General features: G+C 40.2%; 2 protein-coding genes across 2 annotated transcripts in view; both read right to left on the bottom strand.

Annotated features, from left to right (window-relative positions):
• AKAP14 (A-kinase anchoring protein 14) overlaps window positions 1–20,103 on the bottom strand; it is a 36,932-nt gene extending 16,829 nt beyond the window's left edge. The window contains exons 1-4 of the mRNA XM_081277445.1: window positions 20,064–20,103; window positions 3,481–3,652; window positions 173–366; window positions 1–92 (exon numbers count right to left, since the gene is read on the bottom strand). Coding sequence (XP_081133571.1) covers window positions 1–92; window positions 173–366; window positions 3,481–3,638 — 444 coding nt within the window. The 5' untranslated portion in view covers window positions 3,639–3,652; window positions 20,064–20,103. The remainder of the gene's footprint in view (window positions 93–172; window positions 367–3,480; window positions 3,653–20,063) is intronic.
• A 2,583-nt stretch (window positions 20,104–22,686) lies between these two features.
• NDUFA1 (NADH:ubiquinone oxidoreductase subunit A1) lies at window positions 22,687–26,520 on the bottom strand. The gene is made up of 3 exons (XM_081277446.1): window positions 26,337–26,520; window positions 25,109–25,198; window positions 22,687–22,860 (listed from the first exon to the last, which is right to left on the bottom strand). Exons 1-3 carry the CDS (start codon window positions 26,436–26,438, stop codon window positions 22,840–22,842), a joined length of 213 nt encoding a protein of 70 aa, XP_081133572.1. The 5' UTR covers window positions 26,439–26,520; the 3' UTR covers window positions 22,687–22,839.
• Window positions 26,521–26,566: the final 46 nt, after the last annotated feature.

The raw sequence follows: 26,566 nt of genomic DNA, 5'->3' as shown, positions 1-26,566 counted from the left end.
CAAAACAAACTTCTCAATTTGTTTACGGCCTTTTTCTACTGTGAATTCACCATGAGTAATCCACTTGATGTTTTTGATGGGGTTTCTAGCTTCTGCAAACAAGGCATGGATTTGTTAGTTGCCTGGTAGTTGCCATGAAACAATTCTTCAGGCAACCAAACAGGATTATTACCTTCCACAAACTCAACGGCAACAGCGATGGCATCCTCAACTAGAGCCAGAGCTACTTCGGTCACATTTCTGTTGTCTTGTGTGTCCTCCATCATTGCTGTCATCATAGACGTTGTTGCATTGGTTTCAGAATCCTCATCCAAAAACATTACCTTCTGACTTTTGGGTATTTCAGATGCATCCATTTTCTTTTGCCTGGATAAAGACACTCAAGAAGTTACCCTCTGGGGCTGGGGATGTGGCTCAAGCGGTAGCGCGCTCGCCTGGCATGCGTGCGGCCCGGGTTCGATCCTCAGCACCACATACAAACAAAGATGTTGTGTCAGCCGAAAACTAAAAAATAAATATTAAAATTCTCTCTCTCTCTCTCTCTCTCTCTCTCTCTCTCTCTCTTAAAAAAAAGGAAGTTACTCTCTGCATGTGTATGTACTTGCACAGGAATGCACTCAAGTAAATATAGACTATCTCTTGAAGAATCATGACACAGATAATAGCCGTTGTCCCTAGGAAGAAGATTGGGAGTTATGGGTAGGAGTGAGACCTCACTCTTCTTGACTTTGTACCTAGCTTCTGGGTTCTAATTTTCCTGAAAATCAAGGATTTCCACATTCTTAAAGCCATGAAGACTTACATCAAAATGTGTAGAACTGGACATAGTGGCACACACCTATAATCCCAGTCAGTACCTTGGGAGGCTGAGGTAAGAGAATTACAAGTTTGAGGCCAGCCTCAGCAAATTAACAAGACCCTGTCTCAAATTTTAAAAAATAAAAAGGACTGGGAGTGTAGCTCAGTTGTAAAGCACCCCTGGGTTCAATGTTCAATCCCTAATACTTAAGAAAAAGTAATAAAATGATTCTTAACTTCTTTAGAGTTCTAGAAGTCCAAATAATAATTTCTTGTTGAGTCTTTAAAAGAACCTCAATCCCTGCTCTGAGCAACTGGGGTACAGGCTCTTTTAAGATAATGAATTCACAAGCTGGGGGTGTGGCTCACTGGTAGAACACTTCCCTATCTACCTTGTGCAAGGCCCTGGGTTCCATCCCCAGCACCACACACACACAAACAGTAGTCAATTAAAAGTCAAGGCAGCAGAGGGTGGGTTGGTGACTGTTCTTTTTTTCCCCCCTCTTGGACTTTTCAGGCATATAATTAGACCATTTCCAAGAAATTATCATTTTTACTATATATTTTCCTGAAAAATATATCTTTATGGGTATTAGCTTTGACATTTCCAGAAAAAAAACAATGTTAAATGGAAATGGAGATAATGAGCAATCTTCTTTTGTTTCTGAATTCAGTAGGCATGTTTTCTGGTGTTACACTATTAAGGATAACACATATGATTTGATATTTTACCCCATCAAGAAAAAATTTGCTCCTATTCTATAAAGATTTTTATCATAAATTATAAAGTTTTCCAAATGCCATCAACATCTTTTGAGAATGTGAACATTGGCGTTATCAGGGCTATGGACATTCATCTGTCACAGAGGTATCTTGGCACATTTTTAGTCTTTTGAATATTTTTTCCTCAAGTCTTGAATTCTCTTTCTTTCTGTACTACTGCTTAAGTCTCTTCACTTCTGAGTAATCACTTCTTTTCAACACACTTATAAATCCTTGCAGGTAATTTCTTATATTGGAGTTCTGCATGATAGCAGATGTCTCTCTCCAAATGGAGCTATTTACTTTTTCTGTAAATAATAGTTTCCAGTGTGGGGGTGATTGATGTGCCACATTTCATTTAGCTGTTACCCCAGGGCTATGATATTAGCCAATGGATACCTCCCATTTGCCCTTCCAGATCCACTCACTCCCCTTTCCCATCTCTCCCTGATCAATGTCCTGGAAAGCTGATCATACAAATAGGCTCTCTATTGCCCTCTGGTGTCCAGAAGTTTCCACACAAGACCAAACTTAGGGAAGGAGGATGAGGTGGAAGTTATAGATCTCCTGATGGCTCTCCCCCTATAGGGTCACCTGTGGCTGACTTCCTGGACAAGGTTCCAGCTTCACTTAGGGCCAGTGTCTCACACAACCTCTTGGTTTGGTAAGAGTAATCATTTTTTCCCATCAACCCCCACTGCATCCCACTGTTACTGGCGCTGGAGAAACAAAATGTTCCCTTGTTTCCCTGTACTCTAGTTACACCTTTGTATATATCCCCCTTACCAATTATTATAATTTTAATATGCCAACAGTTTCCTATAGAGATGCTGAGACATAAACAGAGGGACTCTTGTTACCATGTAGAAATGAGGAGACCAAGCCTGTCTGGCTCCATAGCCAGTGCTATTAACTACACTACTCTTCTCTCTCCAGGATTCAGAAAGGGTGGTGGGGCCTTGTCCTCACATTTTCATCTGACATCCAGAATGCACCCATTCTCCTGTGAACCTCCTTCATGAGGAGTAACTCCTTGTTGCCTTTCTTAACATCATTGTTGGTCATAGGGGGTGGTGGATACTTTATAAGGCAAACTGGTTCCCATGGCCATCACCAAAAGTAATTTGAACAGCCTTTAAATATTCCTATCATAATATTGACCAGTGTTCATTTAGACCTTGATATTAGCACATTAAGCTCATTATGCCTCTGTCCCAATTCCCTCTTACTGTAGCTGGAGGATAGACAAGATCATTTGCTGAAGGAAATAAAATCTTTCCAGGCTGCCTATTCCAAAACTGGCAGAGGCTAAAAGATGGGTGTGAAGGGGATCTGAAAGCCCTCAACACTGGAGAACTGGCTTACCTTGGTCCTTGGGCCATGCCCATTTGGCCAAAGGAATTTGCCATCAATTCTGTGGCTAAAGACAACCACACAAAAGGTTTTGTAATTTTTTTCAGTTCAATGGGCTTTGGTGAGTTAGAGCATCTTGATCCTTGAGAGAATTGGTCATTTGGTGACTTAGCTTTCAGTAAATTGTCTCTTAAGGGATTGATTAGAAACCAAATCTGTGATCTCCAACACCAAGCAAATGAGCTAGGGGCTTTAAACATGGAAGGATCACCTTAAGATCTTCCCCAGGAAGCCATATGCCCCAACAGAAGGGGGCAGTTGGGGAGCAGGGCTCAGAAAGAAGCTCAGGTTTTATCCTCACACATCTGTATATCATTCTTGACCATCCCTCCAACTGGCTTCTTCTAATTCTTTTTTTCCCCCTTCCCTTTCTAATAAGAGGCTAGATGAGCAGGATGGGTGGGAAGAAATGGGGGCATGGTCAAGTTTGAGGTCTGGGTGATAAGTAAGGAAAAATCATTGCAGATCCTTTTCATGGAATCTCCCACCCCTTAAGAATCCCCATACCTGAGTGAACAGATCTTTGTTTGAAGCAGTAGCAGCAGTAGCAGGGAAAGCCTCAGAAGGAATTTCTCAGCAGCTTTTCCCCCAAGATTCAGAGCCGGAATGTTTACAAATGCTGCCAAGGCAACACCAGTTTCAACCAATGAGAAGAAAAGCCACATGTTTCTGGCTGCTTCTGTTAATAAAAAAGGAAAATAAAGAGTGAGGGAAGGAAGGGGGAGGAAGACCAGTCACAGCCACCATCTGACCTTGATATAACAGGACTAAGTCATAGGAGCCATACCCACTTCTTCCCAGCAGGAGATGAGCTTGCAGGGCTGTGCCTGGAGGACTAGTAATGTTGCATTTCTCAGCTGGTATGCATTGGGCATCCTGATGATATGCCAGTCACAGTATTAAACCTTTAATGATAAATTATCTATACCTTATAACAGCACCATGAAATAGGTATCTGTACTTTCATATTATAGATGAACAAAACAAGGCCCAAAGAGTGTTAAATAAATTGCCCAAACTCAAACCCAGAGCAGTCTGCATCATTAACCATGGTTATTTACTTTTTCATTTCCAAATTCTAAGGTTAGAACCTCCCCTGTGCCACTGACTATTTTTAAAGACATTTTTTGGACTGGGGATGTGGCTTAATGGTAGAATGCTTGCCTGGCCTGTGTGAGGCCCTGGGTTCCATCCCCAGCACTGGAAAAAAAGTCTTTTGTGAATCAAGCATGAGAGAGTATACTATAATGGTTATCAGCACAGACTCAGAAACAATTTACTTAACACTTATCTTTCTCAGTTTACTTGTCTATAAAGTGGGGATGATGATAATACCTAAAGAATAGGATTTTGAAGTGGATTTTTGTTGTCATTGTTGTTTGTTTTTATTTTTGTTGTTTTCTTTTGGTTTTGGTAATAGGCATTGAACTCAGGGGCACTTAACACTGAACTACATCCCCAGCCCTTTTTATTTTTTATTTTGAGACAAGAGTTTCGCTAAGTTTCTGAGGCTGGCTTTGAACTCCTGCCTCAGCTTCCCCAACTTCTGGGATTATAGGTGTGTGCTACAATGCCCAGCTGGAATGGTTTTTTTTTAAAGAGATACATTTATTCAGTGTCAGGATCACAATATTATATTTAGCAATCAACAGTATGGGTGCCAAAATTGTCTTTATTAAAAGCTTTTGTGCCTGGTGTGGTGGCACACATCTGTAATCCCAGTGGCTCAGGAGGCTGAGGCAGGAGGATTTCAAGTTCAAAGCCAACCCTAGCAAAAGCGAGGCACTAAGCAACTCAGTGAGACCCTGTACTCAGTGAGTACTGCCCCCCCACCCCCATCAAAAAAAAAAAAAAAAACCCTTCATTGGAATGCTTTACACTTTCCACAGAACTAAAATTAAAGTAACCTGTTATACAATTAGTCACAAATACAGTCCTCAAGGTTTTTTTTTCCCCCATACACATGAATGTTGTCTAGAATATGGCTTCTTTGTAAGCAGCTAAGCCCTGCCATCACTGTGTCTCGTTGAACTGACCAATCTGATGTAACCTGTAGTTTCCCTGTCACCACCCTGGCTCTCTTCTGCTAAGCTTTGTTTCCTGGCAGTAATTAAAACCTTCTGTCACTGCCATAGATACTGCTGCTGCTGCTGCTGGAACCGCCCTAGCTGCCTTTATTTTGTGGTTTGGCAATATATAGGGTTCCACCATTATAGGGGACAGAGCTTTTGCCTTCAAAGTTTCCTCCTTTCATGGATCCCAAATTTGAAGATTGATTGTTGTAATTGCCAAGATCCTTGTAGCTTCTACCACCTCCAAAACTGTTTCTAGCCAGGCACAGTGGCAATCCCAGAGGCTTGGGAGGCTGAAGCAGGAGGATCGCAAGTTCAAAGCCAGCCTCAGCAACATAGCAAGAACCTATCTCAAAATAAAAAATAAAAAGGACTGAGGATGTGGCTCAGTAGTTAAACACCCCTGGGTTTAATCCCCACTACCATAAATAAATAAATTAAATAAATAAATAAACAAACAAACAAACAAAACTGTTTCTATCATTACCAAATCCATTGTAGCCATCCATGTTTCCACCATATCCACCACCCCCACAGCTGCCATCAAAGCCTCCATACTCACTTGAAGTTTCCTCCATGACCAAAATTGTCATTGTCACCAAAGCCACCTGCATGACTGTCACCAAAGTTTCCAGAACCACTTTGACTTCTATGGCTAAATGAAGCATTAACCATCTCTTGCTTCTACAGCGCTTTCTTTACTTCACAGTTGTGGCCATTCATAGTATGGTATCTGTGAATGACAATCTTATCCACAGTCATAGTTGTCCAAGGCTACAAAAGCAAAGCCCTGAGCTGGGAGACCCTGTCCCTAAATAAAATACAAAATAGGGCTGGGGAATGTGACTCGGTGGTTGAATGCCCTTGAGTTCAATCCCTGGTACCCGCCCCCCCCAAAAAAAGCAAAGCCCCTCTTCTTTCTGCTGACTCACTCAGTCATGAGGAGTCACTTCCATTTTTCCATAGATAATGTTCTTCTGCATCTTCTTTACTGCCACAAAGTTCTTTTTCACAGTTAAGTGGGCCCCTATTCTTTGAGAATCTTTTCTTTAGACAGCTCTCTTTGGTTCCACAACTCTTCCATCCACCTTGTGTGGCCTAGCACACATGGCTACATCCACTTCCTCTGCAGTGGCTTAAGTGATAAGCCCCTGGAGTATTTTGTGTTTGGGTCTCTTGTTACCACATAGTCCATGAGTGTTCCCCATGGCTCAAAATGGCTTCTTAGATTCTCATTAATTATTTCAAAGCTCAGCTCTCTGATGAAGAGCCTCTGCAGCTGTTTGGGCTCTTCAGGAGACATGACAGCACTGGGAAGAGAGACTTTAATGATGCTTTGTCCATAGGCAGAAAAATCTTTCTTTTTTAATTCATGGTCCTGGGGATAGAATGCTGGGTCTCATACATGCTAGGCAAGTGCTCTACCACTGAACTACATTCCCAGCTAGGTTTTTCTTTTTTTAATATTTATTTTTTAGTTATAGGTGGACACAATATCTTTATTAGTTATAGGTGGACACAATATCTTTATTTTATATTTTTGTGGTGCTGAGGATTGAACCCAATACCTCACGCATGTCAGGTGAGCGCTCTACCTCTGAGCCACAACCCCAGCCCCAGCTTTTCTTTTCTTTTCTTTTCTTTTTTTTTAGAGTAACAAGGCATGAGTTTTATTAAAGAGGAAAAGGGAAAGGGGACACTCTTAAGGGAGAGAGTGGGTCCTCTCAAAGAGGAGATGGATAATGTGCCTTTCCTGCACCCCAGTTTTATTGGGGATCCCATAGAGGTTTTCAGAGAGTTGCACCCAGGTCCACCTCTTGACTTTTAACTGACAACAGGATGATGATCCTGGTGATGAGAATCAGGGCCAAGTTACATTTCTCCGGAATGTTGAAGACTGAACACCCAAGAAATGCCTTGGCAATTATTTAAAGGATAGAACAGAGATAGACTTCTCCGCAGAGTAGGGGCCCCAGAGCTGGGTGTCCGAGGAAGTGGGGGTGTCCTGCCTCTTTTATAATTTTAGATTTCCTTTATTCTCATTCTCTCTCCTTCCCCATCCTGACTAGTGACCAAAAAGTAGTTTTTCTTTTTTTAATGAGGATTAAACTCACATAAATTTCAGAAAATTCATGTGAACACTGAGAACAATGCCTGGTACATCAAAAACTCTAATGGCTAGATACTACTCCTACTATTATTAGTAGTAGTAGGTGTATTATAAATGACATTCTTTTAAATGGCCTTAACTGGTGAAATGAAAAGTTGATAACACTATATCAGGACTCAGTTTTATTTTATTTATTTATATTTTTTGGTACCAGGGATTGAACCTAAGATTGCTTTACCACTGAGCCACATCCCTAGCCCTTTTTGTGTTTTAGAAAAGGGTCTTGCTAAGTTGCTTAGGGCCTTGCTAAGTTGCTGAGATTGGCTTTGAACCTGCGATCCTCCTGCCTCAGCCTCCCAAGGCATTGGGATTACAGAGTGTGCCACCATGCTCGGCTCCTGATTTTATTTTATTAGCCCATGAAATTCCCAAGTCTCAGAATGCCTGCCCTGAATCATGCTATGTATATGGAGAGGTTGCTCACCATGAGGCAATTGATCTCAATCCTGGCAAAGGAAGAAAAATGCTATAAATATCCTCATTACCCAGAAGAAATACTGAGCTCTCAGCCTGGAAGACATCACCATATACATTGAGGTTCTGCACACAAATGGTGTTGCTGATATGTTGTGGTGAGGAAGGTGAGTGTGAGGGACAGTGTATCTCAGTAGGAAGAACACAGACTCTGAACACAGAAGGGATTCAAATCCCAGCAGGTCCTTCCACCTCTCTGAGCCTTGTATATACAATGGGGATCTTATTTCTTTTCTTTTTTTTTTTTTTTTTTTTTGGTGTTGACGGACCTTTATTTTATTCATTTATTTATATGTGGTGCTGAGATTCGAACCCAGTGCCTCACACATGCTAGGCAAGCACTCTGCCACCAAGCCACAATCCCCAGCCCCGGGGATCTTATTTCATGGGATTAAAAAGAGGATGAAATGAGGTAATTCATACAGAAAACTCTGAACAAGGACAGGCATATTGTGAGCGCTCAATAACATTACTTACCTCAATCATGATGAGGAAGAGACTAACCATAACAGAATAAAAAAGCAGAGGAGCCAGAAAGAGCATGCCACTGCCCTGAAGCTGGGAGCTTGTATTCTGAGCTCTCATTCATTAGGGAAAATGCCCAGTAGACAAGCTAGAAGGAATCCTGTAGACACTCTCACCAGTGAGCACACTCGCTCCAGGGCTACAAATACTATTAATGAAAATAACTGGCCTCAGTCCTGTCCACTAGTTTGATGCCCATGTAGATCCTGTCAGACCAAATGTTATGAAACTTATAGTGCCACAGCATGCCTGAAACCACAGCCTGAATCACCAAGACCCACAGTAGTACATTCCAAAATGGCAGAACTCTTACTTCCTTTATGCCAAGCTTTGGTGAGCAGCAAGGTATTAGAAGCCCTGGGCCACTGATGAGTGGCACATGGTGAGGGTCTGGCATGGAGGCAAGGGAGAGTGGGATTCTTTTTTTTTTTGAAAAAATTATTTATTTGTTCTAATTTGTTATACATGACAGCAGAATGCATTTCAGTTCATAGTATATATTAGAGCATAATTTTTCATTTCTCTGGTTGCACACAAAGTAGAGTCACACCATTTGTGTTTTCATACATGTACCTAGGGTAATGATGTCCGTCTCATTCCACCATCTTTCCTACTACCATGTCCCCTCCCTTCCCCTCCCTCACCTTTGCCCTATCTAAAGTTCCTTCATTCCTCCCACGCTCCCCCCACCAGCCCCATTATGGATCAGCATCCACTTATCAGAGAAAACATTTGGCCTTTGGTTTTATGGAACTGGCTTACTTAGCATGATAATCTCCAACTCCATCCATTTACCTGCAAATGCCATGATTATATTCTCTTTTATTGATGAGTAACATTCCATTGTGTGTGTATGTGTGTGTATATATATATATATATATATATATATATATATATATATATATATATCACATATATATATATCACATTTTCTTTATCCATTCATCTATTGAAGGGCATCTAGGTTGGTTCCACAATTTAGCTATTGTGAATTGTGCTGCTAAAAACATTGATGTAGCTGTTTCACTATAGTATGCTGTTTTTAAGTCCTTTGGGTATAAACTGAGGAGTGGGATAGCTGGGTCAAATGGTGGTTTCATTCCAAGTTTTCTAAGGAAGCTCCATACTGCTTTCCAGAATGGTTGCACCAATTTGCAGTCCCACCAACAATGTATGACTGAGTCTCTTCCCCCAAATCCTTGCCAACACTTATTGCTGCCATTCTGACTGGAATGAGATGAAACCTTAGAGTAGTTTTGATTTGCATTTCTCTAATTGCTAGAGATGTTGAACATTTTTTCATATATATGTTGATTGATTGTATACCATTTTCTGAGAAGTGTCTGTTCAGTTCCTTAGCCCATTTATTGATTGGGTTATTTGGTTTTTGGTGTTAAGTTTTTTTTAATATTTATTTTTTAGTTGTAGTTGGACACAATACCTTTATTTATTTATTTTTATGTGGTGCTGAGGATCAAACTCAGGGTCTCACATGTGCTAGGTGAGTGATCTACTGCTGAGCCACAATCCCAGCCCCTTGTTAAGTTTTTTGAGTGCTTTATATATCCTAGACTTTAGTGCTCTATCTGATGTATGTGTGGTAAAAAATTGCTACCTTTCTGTAGGTGCTTTCTGCACCCCACTGATTGTTTCTTTTGCTGAGAAGAAGCTTTTCAACTTGAATCCATCCCATTTATTGATTCTTAATTTTATATCTTGTACTATAAGAGTCTTGTTAAGGAAATCGGAGCCTAATCTGATAATGACTATTTGGGCCTACTTTTTCTTCTATTAGGTGCAGGATCTCTAGTCCTTGATCCACTTTAAGTTGAGTTTAGTGCCTGGTGAGAGATAGGGAGAGAGTGGGATTCTTAATTTCCATGCAAGCAAGTGACAAGAGACTCCTTGCAGGCAAAATGCTTTGCGTAGGGGGCTGGGGCTGGGGCTCAGCGGAAATGTACTTGCTGGGCATGTGTGAGGTACTGGGTTCATTTCTCAGCACCGCATAAAAATAAATAAAATAAAGGTCTGTCAACAACTAAAATAACATGTTAAGAAATGTTTTGGGTGGGAGAGTGAGTGGGTGGAAGGAGGCAGGAAAGATTTTCTAGCAGATTAACAAGACTCCTTCTTTGAAGCAGGCATTAAATCAACAGCTGAAACTTTACCTCCTACCCCCAGCCAAGATGCCAACAAATTATAGACCATCTCACCTCCAGGGCTCTCCAGATTGGAAACCTTTTGAATTCTCAATTCAAAACCTTAGAATTCTCTGCTAAGAACAGACTCTTCCAAACTACACCCTCTTCAGACACTAGTGCAGGTGAGTATGGAGATGTGGCACAGAAGCACGAGATGGAGAGCAGTGGTGAGAGCAGCAGGTGAGGCAGAGGAGCTAGCTAGAGGATTGCCAGCTCAGCCCTTGGCTGGTTGTGAGTTCCCCATCCCAAATTCCCACGTTGTCACCTCCCCCCACCCCCATGAGCCTCAAAGCACCAGGGTGTCCAGTCTCCCCAGAACTCTAGGCCCCTATTCCTGTCCTGGACCCTGCTGGAGGTGTGCATCTGCTGGTTCATGTTCTAGTGATGCAGCAATGTGTCCACATTTGCCTGAGTACAACCTGTGCACAGACATCCTGCCCCAGAACTTCAAAGGGCCCTTCCAGACCATTCTGAGAGACGCTGACTTTGCTAATGGCCTGTCAGGCCAAGGTGATTTTGCATACTATTGGATCCTCAGGAGTTGTACATGCCCTGCTCTGCTCAGCAGGACTGCCTGGAGCTGGACAGAATTCCAGGGAAAAGAGAGGCCTGTGCCTCACTTGCCCCCAAGTGTGCAGTGGGGACAATTTGTATGAAGGACATTGGGCTCATTACAGAGAGTTGCTTTGGAGACACCTGTAGGTCATCACTCTGTTAGCTTCTTCCTGAATTGAGGAAAATCCAGGGAAAGGGCCCTAGGCAGGGGTGTTGTATGCCAGAGCCCAAGAAAGAGGGGATGGAACCCCTCTTCAATACCATAGACTTTCTTCAGAACTCCACACCCTAAATCTTGAATTATTTTCTTTTCCACCTATGTAATTCCAGTCATTTTCATTTCCCATCAGTTTCTTCCCTCTCTTTCCCCTACACTCTCATTTTCACCCTACCACACCCTTCCCTGTCTATCTTCTTACCCCTTTCCCTTCTCCTTCCTCTCCTGCCTGTGCCTAGCAAGGTTGATGACTCTCAGAAATGAAGTCTAGGTCAAATGTTGACATTCTCTTCTTTTCATGTGAATCCAGGCAGCCAATACATATATTGAAGTATCTGTAAAGTGCACAGATAACAGGAATTGTGGAGAAGTAAGCTAAGTCATGGTTCCCACCCTCAAGGACTCATAGTCCAGTTGGAAGATGAGATGTGCTGACATGAAAAGATAACTAGTGAGTCAAAGTAGGGGACAGTGAAATGCTTCTGGGCTCAAAACACGAGGCATATTAGATTTGGGCAGATCTAAACAGGTGTAGCTGAGTGATGTCATTACAAGTCTAAAAAGCCACCAGACTGCCCTGGGAAAGGGGAGAAGGTGATAGGATCCCAGGACCCTTCCCAAGCTGCAGGCCCATCCTCACTACTGTGCTAGTGAGACCCAGCTTTAGGCATCTCTGAGAGTCATGATATCATGGAGTCCTCTCAGAATACTCTGACATCCTTGAGTACAAGTGTCTCATTGCTCAGAACAAAGGTACTATGTATGGCAAAGCCTCTTGATTAGCTGAATTTCTGATGGTGATGTCTTGATATTCCAGCCCATAGTTATAACTAGAGTAGGCAGCTCTCATAAGCACTCAATGGAAACTCCAAGGTTGCCCTAGAGGCCTTACCAACTCTACCCCAAATATTAAGTTCTTAGAAACAAGCCACTCTACAGCCACATGTAATAGGTGGCACACAGGGGATAAGCACAATATACCAAAAAAAAAAAAACCTCTTGGGCTGGCAACATCACTCAGTGGTGGAGTGCTTGCCTAGCATGCACGAAGCCCTGGATTATTCAATTCACAGCACCACACACACACACACACACACAAAGCTCTTAAGCATGAGGAAAATATTTTTTGTTTTCTTGGAGGCAATAATGCTCAGTGTTCCCCCGGTCTTCTTTACCTTCTTTCTATTACCTTTGAGATTTTAGTTTTTTGGGGGGTCATAGTCAAAATTGCATACTTGTAAGTTTTATTAGCTGATCAATTAGTTTCTAGCCCAAATATAATTGGCTTCTCCATGTTTTCTAGAACCCAGGAAGGTACCTACCAAGAAACAAATCAACAGATGGTACAAAATATTTTCAAACTAATAAAGCAGCACTTATGTGGGTTTATATAAGAAGTGCCAGGCCATCTTCTTAGTGATGCCCTGAACAGAACAATTACAACTCTAATCCTGAAACAAGATTTGTGGAAATCCCAAAAGCAATTATTTGGCTCTTCATTGCAGAATAGTCTTTGGGGTGGAGGAAGAGATACTGTAGTCCATGGCACAAGATATAGAGGGGTACACAAATATACTGAAGAAACCCTTAACAATTAAAAATTATACAAACATAGCATAGGATATGTTATTTATAGGAATTTCCATCTTTTATAAAAAATACATCAAAAATGTAAAGGTTATTAGAAGATTTTCAACCTCAGTAGGCCACGAAGATCTGCTCCAGCTTCTCTTAGAAAACAAAAGAAGAGCACATCCCAAAAGAATATTCCATGCAAACCTCATAGATGAAATATTTGACCAGGAGGGTGAAGAGTGGATGAGGGTGTATGTGTGTGTGTGTGGGGGGGATTGCACAAACACACAAAGACCCAAACCAATAAGCTAAATGTCATTTTCTTTAATTATCTAAAATTTGGATCTACATACTTAGTACAGACAAAAGTAATTGTTCCATGTGTCTTGTTTCTCTCAAAAACACAATAGAATAATTTGAGTTCTTAGGTCATAAAAATATCAAAGTGAGCTGGGTGCAGTGGTGCATGCCTGTAAACCCAGTGGCTTAGGAAGCTGAGGCAGAAGAATTGCAAGTTCAGCCAGCTTTAATAACTTAGCGAGATACTGAACAACTCAGTGAGACCCTGTCTCTAGATAAAATATTTTTAAAAAGGGCTGGGGATGTGGTTCAGTGCTTAAGCACTCCTAGGTTCAATACTGGGTACCCCTCAAAAAAATCAAAGTGATATGGAATCTCAAACACTAGATGATGCTTAATTCTCACCCCCACCTGTTACCCCCATGTAGAAGCTTCCTTGTGAGGATAGCCAGCTTCAACCCCATCCACTAACCACTTTCCCTTAGAACAGAGGAAGCAGCAAGAGCCAAGAAGGGTAACCAGGCATGCACTTCTCATGGTGGCATTAAACTGCATTTTTATTTCTGCTTTTAGAAAACTCCTTTAGAACAATTAGTCTCATCATTGAAGTTCTTACTGTCTGTTGCCTTCATTTACAGTGCTCTGAGATTCTGTAGATGTGACCACTCTAACAGAACCAGAGATTGAGGCCTTAGGATCCTCCCAACATCACACTTGTGTAAGTGCCTTTTGGGGGGACTTGGGATGAGCTGAAGAGCTGTTACAGTGATGCTCCAATGCAGTGATGATCCCTTCTACATGCATAAGGTTATATATACACTTATAAACTATTTCACATATATAATTGCTTGAAATCATCTCAAATACCTAGGGCCATGTGCAGCAAATACTATCCTCACTTGAGAGATAGGGATGGAGGCTCAGATCAGTAAAGTGATGTACTGAAGGTCACACAACACACAGGTGGAACCTCCTGATGTAAACAAGCTCCCAAATCTCATGTTTCCACATCTCATACCATCTATTTGGAAAAGAAGGGGGTAGAGGTATGGCTCCATGGAAAGCACTTGCTTAGTATGCCTGAGGCTAGGGATTCCATGCCCAACACAGCAAACAAAAAAGAGAGAGAAATCTGGGCATGATGCTGCATGCCTGTAATCACAGCAACTTGGTAGGCTGAGGCAGGAGGATCACAAGTTTGAGGCCAACCTCAGTAATTTAGCAAGGCCCTAAGCAACTTAGTGAAACCCTGGCTCAAAAAATAAATAAATAAAAGGCTGGGGATGTGGCTCAGTGGTTAAGTGCCCCTGCACTAAATCCCCAGTGCAAGAAAGAAAGAAAGAAAGAAAGAAAGAAAGAAAGAAAGAAAGAAAGAAAGAAAGAAAGATTGATTGATTTTATTCTGTGGTCTTAGTGACCTCAGGCACATCACTGAATATAGGTTGGGATGCAGTCCTTGGGAAAATAAATGCCTCCAGGAAAGAAATAAAGGTAAAGTTTATAGATGAGCTAAAAGGGATCTGAACTTTAATGAAAAACAAACAAAAAAAACACACCAGGGAAATTGCTCCCATATATTCCTAAAAATGTAAAATTTAAATTAAATAAAACATCAATAACACTTCCTTTTCAGTGGAGTTCCTGCTACTGTTTTCAGGGTTTCTCAACCTTACGCTATCTGGCATTTTGAGCTACTAGAAACTTGTCATGGGACAGGGTGGTGTCCTGTGTACTGTAGGATGTTTAGAAACATCATGGGCTTCTGCCACTAGATGTCAGAAATATGTCCTCCTCCAAACTCCATAGACTGCCTATAGATCTTCTGAGTGTGCTCTGGGGGAAAATTGGTACTGCTGAGAACCACAGCTTGCTTGCTTGATTGATTCAATATTGGGAATTGAACCCAGAAGTTCTTAACCACTTAGCCACATCCCCAGCCCTTTTTATTTTTTCTTTTGAGACAGGGTCTTGCTAAATTGATTAGGGCCTTGCTAAGTTGCTAAGGCTGGCCTTGAACTTGAATCCTCCTTTCTCAGCCTCCCCAGTTGCTGGGATTACAGTTGTGTGCAACTCTGTCCAAGAACCACCACCGCTTTAAGTCCAGAGCAGCCTGACAGACTATCTTGTTCTGCATAGACTTCCAATGGCCCTCAGAAATTCCAACACCCTGAGGGAGACACAAAAGTCCTTCCTGCTGCAGCCCTGCCAACCTCCCCAGTCCCTCCTGCCTCTCCCTGCCTTACACTCTGCCCTTGCTCTGCAAAACTACTGGTAGAGCTTTCCCACACAGCCACACTAGTTTCCATCTCCACCCTCATTGCTCTTCCCTTTGCTTGGAATATTTTCCCTGAGTTATGTCTACTAAACCCTACCCAAATCTCAAGAGTTGGCTTACAACATCATGATAAATGGAGAAAAACTGAAAGTATTTCCTCCAAAATCAGGAACAAGTCAAGGCTGTCTACTCTCACCATTCTTATTCCACAGAGTCCTCAAAATGTCAGCCACAGCAATCAGGCAAGAAAAAGAAATCAAAGGGATGCAAGTAGGAAAAGAAAAAAGCCAGACTATCTGTTTTCCATCAACATGATCCTACATCTAGAAAACCTTAAAAGTCTACCGGAAGACTTCTAGAATTTATAAATGAGTTTAGCAAAGTAGCAGGATACAAGATCAATACCCATAGCTTTCCTATACTTCAACAGTCATTCAGTCAAGGAAGAAATCAGGAAAACTATTCCATTGACAATAACCTAAAAAAAATTAAATATAGGCTGAGGCTGCAGCTCATTGGCAGAGTGCTTGCCTAGCATGTGTGAGGCACTGGGTTCGATCCTTAGCACCACATAAAAATAAACAAATAAAATAAAGACATGCTCTCCAAACACAACTACCAAAAAATTAAAAAAAAATTTTAATTAAATACATTGGAATTAATCTAACCAAGGCGGTAAAAGAGCTCTATAATGAAAATTATAGAACACTGAAGAAAGAAACTGACGAAAACCTTAGAAGATAGAAAGACATCCTGTCATGTTCTGAGATAGGAAAAATCAATATTGTCAAAATGGCCACTCTACCAAAAGCAATACATAGATTCAATGCAATCCTCATCAAAATACCAATGACATTCTTCACAGAATTAGAAAAAAAACAATTCTTAAATTCATTTGAAAGAATAAGAGACCCAGAATAGCCAAAGCAATACTAAGCAAGAAAAGTGAAGCAGGAAATGTCACAATACCCAATCTAAAATTATAATCCAGAGTTGTAGTAACAAAACCAGCATGGTATTGGCATCAAAATAGACATGATGACCAGTGGAACAGAAGACACAGCAATAAATCCACATGCCTACAGCCATGTGATATTTGAAAAAAGTACCAAAAATTTATTTTGGAGAAAAGACAGTCTTTTTAATAAATGGTGCTGGGGAAACTGAATAGTTATATGCAGAAAAATGAAATTAGACCCATCTCTCTCACCCTGCACAAAACTCAAATTGAAATGGATTAAAGACTTAGGAATTAGATCGAAACTTTACAACTTCTAGAAGAAAACATGGGGTCAACAATCCATCACATAGGTGCTGGCACCGAGTTCCTTAACAAGACCCCCAAAGCACAAGAAATAAAACCAAGAATCAAAAAATGGGATGCTGTCAAACTGAAAAGCTTCTGCACAGCAAAGGAAATGATTAAGAGCATGAAGAGAGAGCCTACAGAATGGGAGAAAATCTTGGCCAGCTACTCCTCCAAAGGGATAAATATCCAGAATATATAAAGAATTAAAAATAACACCAAAAAAACCCAATCAATAAATGAGCAAAAGAATTAAAAAGAAACTTCTCAAAAGAAGAAACACAAGTGGCCAATAAACATATGAAAAAATGTTCAATATCCCTAGCAGTCTGGGAAATGCAAATCAAACTACACTAAGGGGAGAGGGGACAGGAGAGGAAAGGGCAATGAAAAAGGCAGTGGGGGGGGTTGTTAATTGAAATAGATTTCCATGCATGTATGAGTTTGTTGGGATTAACACAGCTACTATGTATAACTATAAAGCTCTGATTAAAAACTTTTTGGTTTAGTGCAGACTTACCCTAAGCCTTTCCTTTACCCCCAATCTAAGGTTGGTTCATGCCCCCACCTCTGTGTCCCCATAGCACCTTCTGCAAATTTCTGTCACAGTTCTTACCCCTCATACCCCTATGTTACTCCTACTGACTGTGAGCTCCTAGAGAATAAGGCCATGCCATTCAAATCTGAGGCACAGTGCCTGGTGTGTAGCACTTATTCAACCAATCTTTATTGAAGTGAACCACAGAGAAGAGCTAAAAGGACACCAGGTTGGGAGTCAAAACATCACAATTATCTTCCCTTGTTGCTGCCGCCAGCTTTACCCATAACCTACCACCATGGCCTAAGCCCGTGGAATTTGCAAAGCTTCCAAAGTCTTAGACAAGAGCCGAGCCCATCTTTGTGTGCTTGCATCCAACTGTGATAAGCCTATGTATTCAGGTTGGTGAAGGCCTTTTGTGCTGAGCCCCAAACCAACCTAATTAAGGTTGATGAAAAGAAGGAACTAGGGGAGAGCATAGGCCTCTGTAAAGTTGACCACAAGAGAAAACCCCATAAAGTGTTTGTTTGCAGTTGTGTAGTGGTTGAAGACCATTAGCAAAGAATCCCAACAAGGATGTAATCCAAGAGTACTTCATATGCAAGAAATGAACAAATAAAATTTTTGGTTGGGGCTGGGATTGTGGCTCAGAGGTAGAGTGCTCACCTAGCATGCCTGAGGCACTGAGTTCAATCTTCAGCACCACATAAAAATAAAAATAAAGATATTGTGGGCTGGGATTGTGGCTCAGTGGTAGAGTGCTCGCCTAGCACGTGCAAGGCCCTGGTTCAATCCTCAGCACCACATAAAAATAAAATAAAGGGACTGGGATGTGGCTCAAGCGGTAGCGCGCTCGCCTAGCATGCGTGCGGCCTGGGTTCGATCCTCAGCACCACATACCAACAAAGATGTTGTGTCCGCCGAGAACTAAAAAATAAATATTAAAAAATTCTCTCTCTCTCTCTCTCAAAATAAAATAAAATAAAATAAAGATATTGTGTCCAACTACAACTAAAAAATAAATAAATAAAGATATTGTGTCCACCTATAACTAAAAAATGAATATTTTAAAAACAATTTTGGTTAACAAAAAAAGCACACCAGAATTTCAGTCCCAGCTCTGCCACTTGAAAGTGATCAGTCACTTTGCATCTCTGAACCTTTGTTGACTCATCTGAGGAATCAATTCAGACTAAATAAGTACCTAATAGGTCCTTCTAGGTTTGAACTATTGATTCTATAAGTTTCTTTTTTACATCTTATTTTAAAACATTTCCCAGCCAGGTATAGTGGCACATACCTATAATCAATTCATGAAGTTTAAGGCAGGAGTATCACAAGTTCAAGACTGGTGTCAGCAACTTAGTGAGACCCTGTCTCAAAAAGTAAAAATGGTTGGGATGTGGCTCAGTGGTTAAGAACCTAAGTTCAATCTGCAATACCAAAATAAAACAAAATTAAAAAAACATTTCCCAAAGGACAGGGCCATTATCTTCCTCTCTCTTCTGAATGATACAGCTTCTTCTACTGTTCTTCAAAGTCTTTTCCTATTGACTATTTCATTTGACCCTAGAAATAATTATACTGTGACAGCTTAGTAGCTGTAATTTTTAAAAATCAGCATTCTTCAGAACAAGTGGCATGAAGATGAACAGTGTGAGATACTACCACTGCATATTTATATGTGCATAAAGACACCCTTTAGGGAGGTGTGATGATTGGGCAGGTGCTGGGCAGGAGATTACAAATCTTTTCACTGCATATCTTATATCATTGGATTTTTTAAACTATGTGAATATGGCATCTATTTTTTAAAAATTAAGGATAATGAAAAAAAAAAAAAAAATGACAACATTTCCAATGCAACATTTCAACAGGCCATAGCAGGTGACAGACGGATCTGAGATTAGCAGCCAGGCCACAACTGTCAAAACGGCTATCAGAAAACCCTTTTAACTATATGTGAAAAGAATCAAGCTGGGAGCTGGGGATATAGCTCAATTGGTAGAGTGCTTGCCTCACATGCACAAGGCCCTGGATTTAATCCCCAGCACCAAAAAAGAAAAAGAAAAGAAAGAATGAAGCTTGGGGTCTGGGGTTGTAACTCGGTGGTAGAGTGCTTGCCTAGCATGTATGAGGCACTGGGTTCAATCCTCAGCACCACATCACCACAGAAATAAATAAAATAAAGGTCCATCAACAACTAAAAAATACTTTTAAAAAAGAATCAAGCAGGGTATGATAGTACACACCTGTAATCCCAACTACTGAGGAGGCTGATGCAGAATGATTCCAAGTTTGAGGCCAGCTTAAGTAATTTAGTGACAATTATCTAAAAATAAAATTTAAGAAAAGGACTGGGAACCAGGTGCAATGGCTAATGCCTGTAATCCCTGCAACTTGGGAGGCAAGAGAATCACAAGTTTGAGGCCAGCCTCAGCAATTTAGCAAGACCCTCAGCACCTTAGTGAGACCCTGTCTCACAATAAAAAATAAAAAGGAGCTGGACATGGTGGCACATGCCTATAATCCCAAAATCTTGGGAGGCTGAGGCTGGAGGATCACGAGTTCAAAGCCAGTTTCAGCAACTTTGTAAGGCTCTAAGCAACTTAGTGAGACCCTGTTTAAAATTTAAAAATAAAACAAGGACTGGGGATGTGACTCAGTGGTTAAGCACAACTGGGTTCAATCCCTGGTGTGTGTGTGTGTGTGTGTGTGTGTGTGTGTGTGTGTGTATATATATATATATATATATATATATATATATATATATATATATATATATGTGATTGGGGATGTAGCTCAGTGGTAGAATGCCCCTGGATTCAACTCAAAGTACCATAAAAAAGAATTGGGAGTGTTTTCTCACTGAGAGCACTTACCTCACATGTGCAAAGCCCCGAGTTCAATCACTAGCACTGGAAAAAAAAAGAATCAATCAAAATCTAATAATCTAGTTTCTGTTTTAATCTAGTTCATTCCCAGACAATAAGATATAAACTAAAATTCAGGGCTGGAATATATTTCAATGGTAGAATGTTTGCCTATCATATATGAGGCACTGGGTTCAATTCCCAGTACCATTAAAAAAACAAATAAAATAAAGATCAACTTCACAGAAGATGCTTTCAAAAGGGGAGGTAAAGAATTTGGATTCCAGGGCTGGGGATGTGGCTCAAGCGGTAGCGTGCTCGCCTGGCATGTCTGCGGCCTGGGTTCGATCCTCAGCACCACATACAAAGATGTTGTGTCCGCTGGAAACTAAAAAATAAATATTAAAAAATTCTCTCTCTCACTCTTTAAAAAAAAAGAATCTGTTACTGGGGCTCCCACTGGGAGGGGTCAACAAACAAATAAATGCTTTAAAAAAAAGAATTTGGATTCTAACACTGAATCTGAACAACTCTTGTTTTTCATTTTGTAGCCTCTAAGGAGATATATTTAGTGGATGATCCCCACCTAGAGGCAAAGTGGAGAAATAACAGACTTGAAAGCAATAGATTTAGTGATTTAATAATGCTATAAATCTTTTATATCCACAATTCCCTATATGTACTGCCTGCCCTCTTTCTTCCTTTCCAGCAATAGCTATCACAACAGCCAATCAAATGAGGCCTGTGAGACACTAAATAATGACTAGTAGTTACATTAAATTTGTCATTAGGGCCGGGTGTAGTGGCACATGCCTGTAATCCCAGCAGTTTGGGAGGCTGACACAGGAGGATCCGAAGTTCAAAGCTAGCCAGAGCAATGGCAAGGCGCTAAGCAACTCAGTGAGACCTTGTCTCTAAATAAAATACAAAACAGGGCTGGGGATGTGGCTCAGTGGTTGAGTGCCCCCAAGTTCAACCTCCAGTACAAAAAAAAAAAAAAATGTCATTAGGATGGGGTGCTTTCCTTGAACTGTAAAAGGTCACTGCTGTACTATCACAGGGTGACACAATAAAGACCAAGTGTGAATATAACCTCCTTCCTTCTATAACTCCTGCCCTGTAAAATGAGGTGGGTGGATATCACACAGCATACGTGTGCTTAAGATCACCTCAATTCAGGCACCATGGTATACACCTATATTCCCAGTGCCTCTGGAGGCTGAGGCAGAAAGATCGTGAGTTCAAAGCCAGGCTCAGCAACTTAGTGAGGCCCTAAGCAACTCAGTGAAACCCTGTCTTTACATAAAATACAAAAAAAGGGCTGGGGATGTGGCTCAGTGGTTGAGCACCCCTGGGTTCAATCCCCAGTACCAAAACCAAACAAACAAACAAACAAAAACAACTTAGTGAATTGGGGATGTGACTCAGTGATACAGCACTTGCCTAGCATTCACAAGGCCCTGGTTACTGTCCCTGGCACCACAATAAAACAAAGAACTGGTGTTCTCACCTAGAAGTCCTGATGTCACCTGTGTTTTTGTATACATGTAGAGCAGCATTGTCTTCACTGTGTCAGCTCTTCATATTATTTGGTTACCTTTAATGTTAAAATATGATGGGCTGGGATTGTGACTCAGCAGTAGAGTGCTCGCTTAGCAAGGGCGAGGCCCTGGGTTTGGTCCTGAGCACCACATAAAAATAAGTAAAAAAATAAAGGCATTGTGTCCATCTACACCTAAAAAATAAATATTAAAAAAAAACCCATGCAACTCTTTCAAGGGATCACTACACTCATTTGAATAAAACAAATGATTGTTGATACTGCTCTATCCTAAAACAAAAGTCAACACTATGCATATACTGTGATAGATACCATACAAAATGAAAGCTGAAGGTGTGATATCAGTTTCAACCTCTTTTTAAAAATTTTTTAGTTGTAGTTGGACACAATACCTTTATTTCACTTATTTATTTTTATGTGGTGCTGAGGATTGAACCCAGGTCTCACACATGCAAGGCGATCGCTCTACTGCTGAGCCACAACCCCAGCCCGAGTTTCAACCTATCTTAACTGTAATTTTATTTTACTGCCATGCAAAGGATTTAACCCAGGGCCTTGTACTTCCTAATGAGTGATCTACCCCTGAGCTACCTCCCTAGGTACCTAAATAAAATTTTAAATACTGCAGGATCCACCCAGAAAAGGAACTAGGGGAAAAAAGTTTGTTTTCTGCGTTATCCTATCAATCTCTGAAGAAATGTTTATTTTAAAATATTTATTTTTTTAGTTATAGGTGGACATAATATCTTTATTTTATTTTTATGTGGTGCTGAAGATCAAACCTGGTGCCTCACACATGGTAGGCAAGCACTCTACCTCTGAGCCACAACCCCAGCCCATGAAGAAATGTTTTTTAAAAATATATTAATACCTATTAAAATGATAATTGTAATAGCATTCATGATGTATTAGGTTCTAGGTACAGAGATAGTGCTTGGTGTACATTATTTCTACAATTGTACAAGTCTTGGCTGCTTCCTGGTTTTGCTTTTTTTTTGTTTTTAAAAGTAATAAAGCTACACTGGATAGACCGCTTGAACTTGTATAGTATATATTAAAGAAAGAAATGCCTTTGTATTTTTCTTTTTCATTTTATTTGGGTTTTCATTTTATTTTGATTATGTATTACATAACACACTGCATGCTTCATAATATATCAAATAACCTTCTAGCAGGGGTAGATGACCATACTGAGTTTTTTCCATCAATCAGGAAAATGCTTCCTTAATCAATGTTCTCCAAACCCTGAAAAACAGTTTAAAAAAAGAGAATGTGAGAATTCTGTTCCCATCAAAGATGTACCATGTACTTTATTTCCACTGTCACAGAATGGCATTCTCTCTTATTAAAAACAAGTGTTTTCACATCCTGTAATTGATGTGAAAATGGAATTGAAATGCAATGAATTTTATAATCACCATAGAAGAATAATCTGTAATGATTTCTACTTTTCCTTTTCTGAGAGCAGCAAACATTACTTTACATGAAAAGACCCTTCCCTCCCTGCAATCAGAACTAAAATCAAGAAACTATTTTTAACACCTCAATTCTTACACAAAGCACTCTCTGAGTCAGAGGATAATAGGGTAAAATCTGCTTCATAAGTAACAGCCAACTTGAGGTACATACTATTATCCTCATTCCATTTTTTTTTCAGATGAGGAAATAGAGGCTCAGAGAGGTTAAAAAAATCACTTGCTTAAGTCAGTAAGGAAGTAGCAGAACCAGAATTCAAGTACAAGGACCCCCAACTCCAAAATCCTTGCCCTGTAAGCACTACACTACTTTTCAAGAGTCACAACCAAATACTTCAGCATCTATAAATTAAAAGATTATTCAGTGACGACATTTCTTCTAGGTATTTTGTTTACTACTACTGTAAGAATTGTCTTGAGAGAAGACAAAATAGTATACTTCTAGGAGATACCTCTCAGAAATCTTAATCCTATTTCACATGCCAGGTGAACTTGATGGTTATTCTTAGACCAAACTTTGAGAAACACAGCTCTAGACAAGTAGATACAGCTATCCCCCCTTATCTATTAGGGATCCATTCCAAAACCACCAGTGGATGCCTGAAACCACAAATGTACATACTGTTTCTTCCTATATATACATTCCTGTTATAAAATTTAATTTATAAATTAGGCACAGTAAGAGTTTAATAGTAACTAATAAAATAATTATAATAAAAGCATTTAACATTTTATAACTTTATTTCTGGAGTTTTCCATTTTAGATCACAGTTGATGGAGGTAACTGACATATGGAAAGTGAAACTGCAGATAAGGGATGACTACTCTAACTTCTGTTATCTCAAATAGCAGTATATTGAGAGGCAGATCACCTACATTGAGTTATTTAATTGCTCTGACCCTCTGTTTTTACCTACAAAATGAGAATAATATTTACCTAGGTTCCCTGTGAAGAATAAATGAGCAAGGAATAAATATTAAAAAGTATCTAAAATTTTTAAAAAGAATTATTAGGAAAAAATACTCCTATAAGTTATATGAACATACTATTAGGTTGAGCCATATGAAAATACTACTACTTGGTCATTTTGACTTATAGAAAACAGCAGTTTAATATGATTCAATCAAACACAGAATTACAACAATTCTTTAAGTAAGTTATTAGTGTGCCAACTGGCAGACCAGTGGAATACAGAAGAGCAAATTCAGGAAACAGGCCCATGTATATATGGAAATTTAGTTTACTAGAATGGCATTACAAATAAAAATAAACTGTTTTATAAAGTAATGATTGTAACAACTGACTATCTCCTGGAAAAAAGTTAAATCCTTGTTCACATTATATTCCCAAATGACCAGTAGATGGATCAAATAAGGACACGAGGAAAAAAAAAAAGAAACTGTAACAGTATTTGGAAAGTATATATGCTTATAATCTTGGGTAGAAAAGGCATTTGTTACAGAAGATGTAAAACCCAGAATACAGAAAGATAAACTAAACATCAAAATTAAAAACTACTATCTGATGAAAAATATCACAAAGTGAAAAAGAAGACTGGAAAAAATATTTGCCATACATAAAAATTTTTTATAAGAATGCTGTTTTCCTTTTTTTACATACGTTTATTTTTATTTATTTATATGTATGTGGTGCTGAGGATCGAACCCAGGGCCCCGAACATGCTAGGCAAGTGCTCTACCACTGAGCCACAATCCCAGCCCATACATAAAATTATTAAAAAAAAAAAAGCTGTGCTTCATGGTGCAGGCCTTTAATCCCAGTGATTTGGGAAACTGAGACAGGAGGATCAACAAGTTCAAAACCAGCCTCAGCAACTCAGAGACACCCTGTTTCAAAATTTAAAAAAGGAATGCCTCTGGGTTCAATCTCCAGTATTTAAAAACAAATCATTAAATACATAAAAGATTGCTTGCCTCACTAGTAGACAAGAAAATGCAAATTAGGTTCCAGAGCTCCCCTCAAGCCTGGCAGATTGTGAGCATCAGAAACATCTTACCTTTGATTTATAATAGCGATTAACTCCAGATATGCGTCTATCTCTTTCCATCAAACTCCACTGATAGCGAAAATGGGCAACCCTTTTTTCCTTCAAATAAAAGACAAACATTATTGCAATTTGTAAAGATAAGTGACCCAACAGATGGATCTTACAACTTTTAATAAGTGCTATGCTAGAAAAATGGAATCATCACTGAAATAAAAGCCAAATTAGTTGGGCAAACCTATAATCCCAGCGACTCAGGAGGCTGAGGCGGGTGGCTTGAAAGTTCAAAGACAGCCTGGGCAACTTGCCAAGACCCTGTCTTAAAATTAAAAATACGAAGGATTGGGGATGTAGATGTGGTAGAGCACCCCAGGATTCAATACTCAGTATCGCTAAAAAATTACTTAATTAGTTAATTAAACTAAAGCCAAATTGACATACAACACCAGAACCTGGTACTTCACGGGTGAAAGACAATCACGAAACCAAAAACCAAATCTATATATATTCCGAGTGTACTTAAAGATGTTGTGAAGGACTAGAAGGAGGAAAAAATGAAAATCCGGGGCTGGGATTGTGGCTCAGCGGTAGATCACTCGTCTAGCACGTGTGAGGCCCTGGGTTCGATCCTCAGCACCACATAAAAATAAAATAAATACAATAAAGATATTGTGTCCAGTTATAACTGAAAAATAAATATAAAAAATAAATAAAATAGACCTACTTTAAAAAAAAAGAAAAAGAAAAAACGAAAATCCGAATGTGATTCCCTAAAGGCTTGCAAAGCAAAGTGGGGGATAAAACCTTCATGGCAGATGGGAGGGGACTATGGATAGGGAAAAAAATTAAGAAGCTACAGAGATGTGAACATGAGAAATTAAAACCAAAATAGACAAAAAAGATCGGAGGTCTAAAGGGATGGGAACATGACAAGCGCCTCTCCACTCTGCCTAGGAATTTTGACCTACCTACCTCTTTCATCTCTCTCTTTCCAGCACCAGATAGGCTACTCTGCCCTATGACACTCTCTTCTCCCTCCAGGAACTATCTATTTCTAATCTAAAGCAAGCTGTGCATTCCGCAAGCCTCCACTTTTAGGCAACATCAAGAAAGAGGAGGGTCAGCCTTGGTATCTCCCATCTCGGAGAGAGGCTCCATATCCTAGCAATCTCCCTATCTCACCGCTGTTTTGGGACCGAGGTCCGTGGAGTCGTTCCCCGGTTGGGGGAAGTAGCCTTACCTTGCCCCCGTTAGTGAACCTGTGGATGTACACAGTTGCCACTCCCGGGATAAGCAAGCACGCGCCCATTATACCAAGTCCTGGAAGAATTTCGAACCACATTTCGGCACGGTTATCTAAACCAAATCCCTACCCCTTAGGCTCCTTAGAGGTGACCGGTTTCGGCTTCTTTCCCAGGAAACCCCGCGGCACCCCGCGAGAGGGCGGTGCCCTGTCTTCCTCCGGAAGAA

This window comes from Spermophilus citellus (genome assembly GCF_964194105.1).
Source record: "Spermophilus citellus genome assembly, chromosome: X".
Lineage (NCBI taxonomy): Eukaryota > Metazoa > Chordata > Mammalia > Rodentia > Sciuridae > Spermophilus > Spermophilus citellus.
Note: the sequence above shows the minus strand (reverse complement) of the source record. Positions and strands in the feature narration are given on the sequence as shown.

Excerpts from the sequence above, each read along its gene's own strand:
- NDUFA1 (XM_081277446.1), bottom strand. The coding sequence starts at position 26,438 with ATGTGGTTCGAAATTCTTCCAGGACTTGGTATAATGGGCGCGTGCTTG. Across the intron at positions 25,199-26,336 it reads GGTTCACTAACGGGGGCAAG|GAAAAAAGGGTTGCCCATTT; the intron begins GTAAGGCTACTT and ends TTTTATTTGAAG. Across the intron at positions 22,861-25,108 it reads ATCGCTATTATAAATCAAAG|GGTTTGGAGAACATTGATTA; the intron begins GTAAGATGTTTC and ends ACTGTTTTTCAG.